Source organism: Centroberyx gerrardi, chromosome 13 (assembly GCF_048128805.1).
Source record: "Centroberyx gerrardi isolate f3 chromosome 13, fCenGer3.hap1.cur.20231027, whole genome shotgun sequence".
NCBI lineage: Eukaryota > Metazoa > Chordata > Actinopteri > Beryciformes > Berycidae > Centroberyx > Centroberyx gerrardi.
The window spans coordinates 30,593,028-30,598,928 of record NC_136009.1 but is presented as its reverse complement, the minus strand read 5'-3'; the positions used below and the strand labels follow the sequence as shown (position 1 = coordinate 30,598,928).

General features: G+C 41.8%; 1 protein-coding gene across 1 annotated transcript; it reads right to left on the bottom strand.

The window, feature by feature from the left end:
• Positions 1-2,626: 2,626 nt before the first annotated feature.
• Positions 2,627-3,519, bottom strand: LOC139921155 (uncharacterized). The gene has a single exon (XM_071911318.2). The coding sequence runs from the start codon at positions 3,444-3,446 to the stop codon at positions 2,763-2,765; it is 684 nt and encodes a 227-aa protein (XP_071767419.2). The 5' UTR covers positions 3,447-3,519; the 3' UTR covers positions 2,627-2,762.
• Positions 3,520-5,901: the final 2,382 nt, after the last annotated feature.

Genomic DNA, 5,901 nt, shown 5'->3' with positions numbered 1-5,901 from the left:
TAAAGGAACATGAACATAATACATTTACCAATAATTGTAAATAGGCGAAAACACCTGAGAAACTCGTTTTTTATATATATTGTCTGCTTTGTCGGCGTTCCTTTATGTGCTAGAAGTGATTTTCAGACTGTTCCTCCATACTATGGCAGTGAATGGAGAGAGAAAAAAACACAATTCTCCAGTCTGCTCTACCAGAGCAACAGATCACAGAATCACTGATTTTGGGGTTTTATCATGGAGGAAGAGACACGACCCAAGACTCTACCAGAGGAACACAGAGATTTAAACTGAGCACTGAGAAACAGCTGTAAGGAGAGGAAGCCCATGTAGTGAAGGCTAACTGTAAAGGCACACATGTACGGTGTGTTTTAATGTGAAGTACAATGTCTTAATCTCACTTTTTTTTATCATTTCTTAAGTAGTTACAGTTGCTACACTACAGCTGTTGATACTAAAATGTCTGCCGCTGTCATGAAGAGTGACTGAATGAACAGCTGAGACTCTTTCTGATATCAACAGTTTCTAAAGCTATTTTAATCGTTTTTAACATGGCACTACTATCATGTTGTGAAAATTTTGTGCTGGTTTTGGTTGATGTTGAACTGGGCCTCCTGCACGTCGCTGTCCATCAAATGCTTGCAGTTATAGACACACACACACACACACACACACACACAAGCTGTCATTACAGCTGTACCTATTTCTTTGTCGACTAGTGATGGGACGATGTATCGAAATTCAATATATCTCAATACAAAAATGTGTCAGTCCGTCTGTTGTGTCAGGAACATGAATGGTGATATCAGCTCCATGTTATTCTGCTGTCAGGAACATGAATGGTGATATCAGCTCCATGTTATTCTGCTGTCAGGAACATGAATGGTGATATCAGCTCCATGTTATTCTGCTGTAGTAATCACTAATGAGACTCTTGACCATCACAGTTTCACAAGCTCTCCATCCAAATTATATTATTGTCACTTTGTAATGACATTTTTAAATTGTTGTTTACATTCTAGCAGCCAATGGCATCGCTAGAAAGATTTGAGTCTCAGAAATAAACAGAATTCTGCACAGTCAGACTTTGTTGTCACTGAACTTTAATTGATCCCATCGTATCCTGGTTGTATTGATCCTGAACCTCAGATCTATGACAGATGTACAGGTGGGACGGCTTCATGCAGGACGGCAGAGTCTGATGTGTTTTGATGTGAATTATAATGTCTTTACCTGTTGTTTTTTTAAATAATTTTCAGTTTTTAAAGTTGCTACACTACTGCTGTTGATACTAAAATTTCTGTTAGTCATGAAAAGTGTGACTGAATGAACAGCTTGTAACACTGATTGTGTCACTAAACCATTTCTCTCATCAATCTTGAGTAAATTATTTATTATGTTTCATGTCCTTTGTCTTTTCTTTGAGAGTTTGGGGTTTCCAGCTGGGGGCGAATAAGATGCTTCAGCCGAGGATTCACTCAGTTTAAATGTGAATCATCGTCATGGAGATTCATCACACCTCACTGACACGCTGTTTAGCATCTGAAACTCCTCCCACTGACAAACACATTGCAGAATTCCATTTTTATTATTTCATTTATCAATACACAGGGTATGATGTTAATATCCCTTGTGTCATAATCCAAGGTGAGCATTTATATAGAGGCCCAATTTTATTTTTTGTATTTATTATAAATTACACAGCACTGCTTCTGAGTTATCAGCCTGATCTTGGTCCTGATCCTGAACAAAACCAGTTACACTTTCATGAACCTGCAGGCTTGTCTCTAACGGACAACATCATATTAACCTGAAGATCCTTCTCAGTTGCCTCTTTACTTTTTGTCATAGGGTTTGTGAAACCGAAACCCTAATGCTAAGTAACATAACACTGAGTAGACATTTTGATCTTTATGTTGAAACAACAACACTATCACTAATGCATCACAAATCATCTCCAATTCATCACTACAGTTTATTTTTCCAAAAGTACACCAACATTAGGGTGAGGAGAAGATGAGGATGGAGAATTTCACTTGCGATATTTTTATTCAAACATTTTTGGAGATCAAATGATTGTAAACAGGCGAGTCATTCTCAGGTCCAGCTGTATGAAAGTAAAGAAAAATCTGAGAAACATTAAGAACAGACAAGCCCGTCTATTCAGCTGCTCACACACTGAACAGGCTGGATGAGTTTCTCTCCAGTGGAAGAATCCATTACTGCTGCAGTAGGTGGTGGATTCGTTTTACCGTTTCAATAAATGCATGGCCAAACTAAAAGCTCTTATTTCCCCCCGTTTCTAACCAGCTCTACATTAAGTTTCTGATTGTCAGTGAATCAAAGTTGCAACAAAATGTTTTGTAATAATACAATGGATAATCAGATCTAACCAGTCTCATCTGTTTGAGTCAACAGGAGTTGAACTTGGCACATAATCTGCAGGAACATCAATTCACAAAACCCTAACTATCATATAATAGCAAAATCCCCACATCTAACAGATCATTTATCACCAAAACTACTAAACCTGCTGACTGACTAGATAATGTTTAGTCGGTGTGGTAAATTATTAGCTCAGCAAACTATCAGCTTAAAGGGAATTTTGGTCCTGATGGAATTTTTTTTTAGAATCGGCTTCCAAATAAATTTCTGTCAATTTCTGCCTGATCTTTACTCTCCGTTATAATGCTAAAAACTACCAGATCAGGTTTGAACTCAGTCTGCGGTCCAGATGATCCTGGTTTTGCAGCATCATCGGTTCATCAGTTCGGATTAAGTGCGATCCAGTCAGAACCGGTCGATGGAGCAACGCTGCTCTGATCACCGATCACGACACCGGTGGGGCTGAAAACGGCACCGGAGCTCGGCACCTCGGCGGGAACCGGGTATTCTGCCGGCCGGTCGTAGAAGCCCAACCCCGGTCCCGGTGCCGCGCCGGGCAGGAGCCGCTTCAGCTCGCGGATCGCCCGGCTCTGCAGCAGGATGTGGTTCCTGGCGAGCAGCAGGGTCGCGATCTTCGACAGCTTCCGCACCGACGGCCCGTGCGGGTACGGGATCACCGCGCGCAGCTCGTCCAGCGCGTCGTTCAGGTCGTGCATCCGCCGCCTCTCGCGCGCGTTGACGTTCAGACGCACGACCCTCCGTCCCTCGTGCTTCGTACCGGCCGCGAGCCTTCTCCCGGTAGAAAGCACGGTGTCGATTCCGTCGGTGTCATCCTCTTCCTCCTCTTCTTCCTCCTCCTCCTCCTCCGGGCTCTCCGTGAACCGATCCCCGTGTTTTACGCACGGCGGCCCGGGCGGGGAGCCCGGTGTTCCCGATGGAGCTCCCGGTGTTTCAGCTCTGAGCACGAACGTTTGACCGAAAAAACTCCTGATCAAAACATCTGCCGGGTGTTTCCAGTCTGTCGGCGGTGGCTCGTTACCGGCGGCCGGTCTGGAAGAGGCCATCCTTACCGGTCAGACTGCTGCACGGTGTGAAGGAGATCTGTGCGCTCTTGCAGCGTCACACACACACACACACACACACACACACACACACACACACACACACACACACACACACACGCATGCATATATGTCATAGCTATGTTAATAGGATAATAATAGTAATAATACATAGGCTACAGCTAAATTAAAATAAATAAAAAACCACAGAGTGCTTTAACAGCCAAATAAAATCAAACATAAAACGTATGAAATGAAAATGAATGAAAACAAGTCTAAAAACAAGAAAGTAAGGATAAAACGATTAAACTAGAAAGTAAAAACAATAACAATAATCGCGAAAAATAATCAACATGGAAAAGATTTGTTCGTGGTTCTGAGGCAAATTTGAAGCACAAAGAGAGCTGGATATGTGGAGCAGGTTTGGTGTAAATCGGAGTAGGAGTTATGGCCTTTCAAAGTTGGACATTTTGACCATTAATTATAGCGCCCCCATCAGTCCGACTGGGGTAATATTTGTTGTGCAGCGTTTGCACATCAATATCTACCATTGGTCCAACTTTGATGTCTGTGATTTACCAGCTCCCGGCAATTTGAGAAATGGCAGAAGAACAATAATAATAACATCAATAATAATAATAATGATAATAATAATAATAATAATAATAGGTATTGGTAAATATGAGATTGCCACAGGTTCATGATAATCATGGTTTCTGTTTTTTTTATTTTATTATTTTATTTTTTTTTTTTACCATAATTTTACCATGGTTTAGAGCAGTGGTTCTCAACGTGGGGTCCCTTGAGGGGTTCCAGAGGGTCCCCAGCAAATTGATCAACTGTTAAACTTTAATTTAATTCACTAGATGTTAACACAATTAGAGAATGTAGAAGAAAGACTATTTTGGTCATAGTTTCTCTGTTATCTCTCTGCCTACAATACAGATACTCATGGAATTCTGGACAAAATCATATCTAAAAATAAAAATATTCTCAGATTTGGGTTTGAGAGACAAAATCTCATCAAATGGGGGGTCCGTGGCCCCGGTGTGTACTAAATTAGGGTCCTTGATATGAAAGTGGTTGAGAATCACTGGTTTAGAGGACAGTTACCATGGTTTCAGTATTATCCATGGTAAGTGATGAGGATAGTGATAGGATAATGATAACATGATAGCGTCATAACTGGTTCCTATTTGTAGTAAAATGCAGACAATTTTAGTGGAGAAAAAGAAGAAATAAAGAAAGAAAGAAAGAGAGAAAGAAAGAGTCAGTTTATCGGGGTTTAGCACCTCAATAGGGTTTCAGCCATGCTGCCAAAACCACGGGTGAATTTTGAAGCCAATAAGGAAGTGGCTGAAAGCTGCAGTTCCTCTAATGTCCGCTAGAGGTCGGCTCCAAAAAGACTCCAAACCGCCCGACTGCATTCAAGTCAACGGGACCACAGCTCAACTTCTCACTCAAAATATGAACAAGAGACAAGAGATTATGGTCTCAGTAGCTTCATTTCTTCTAATGTGTGTCCATACGGCGAGTTTCAAAATAATTGCGTCATTCATATAACGGTTATAGAACGGGGTTGATTTCCTAGTGATTGACAGGTCGCCTGTCCAGTCAACACAGGTCGTTGATCACAGACCAATAGCAGGCGGCGCTGCGGTCAAGCCCCGGCTTCGCGCTGGCTGCTCCGGCTCCAAAAAATGTCAACATGGCGCCGTTTGTAAGCGCTTTTGGCTTCAAAACGGCCCTTCAGAAACCTATGGGTGTCACTACGTCCATCTTTTTTTTTACAGTCTATGGTTTCAGCCCTACAAGCTTGAACCCCTAATGATAATGAAGTTCGCTTCAGCATACAGTGTGGATGTGCGTGAAGACCGGCAAATCAGTGCAGTGAGCTGCGGCAAGTGATTGCACCACCTGTTGTATTCTATAGAGGATGACATCACAGGACACAGAGACCAGCTAATAGCAGAAGGGCAGTTCAGTCCTTTACTTTTCGCCATCAGATGAAAGAGGTATGAGATTTAGGTGGGGTTTAGTTACTCTTAAACGTTTATAATATAGTGGATATTAGGGCAAATTTGCACTTTGGCGGCCCCAAGTGGCAGTGAGAGATAATAACTTGAATTTTGGAAAGCGTGAAGGACTTTATCACTCAGACTAGTGATGGGAATTACGGCTCTTTGAAGGGAGCCAGATTTTATGGCTCCGTTCCTTTCCGAGAGCCGTTCAGAAGAACGGCTCATTGTTCTTTTTTCTTTTTCTTTTTTTAGGGGGCGGGGGTTACTAGGTTTATCTGCAAAATAATCACTATGATAATGATAGGGTCAGATTTGGATCAGATTCAAATTTAGACATCCCACCAATATAATTTCATTTCGTATGTGTGAACTAGGTTTAGCAGCACTAAATTACTCGTATTGCCAGACCTAATGTCAATGATCTGCATTGTAAACAT

Excerpts from the sequence above, each read along its gene's own strand:
- LOC139921155 (XM_071911318.2), bottom strand. The coding sequence starts at position 3,446 with ATGGCCTCTTCCAGACCGGCCGCCGGTAACGAGCCACCGCCGACAGAC.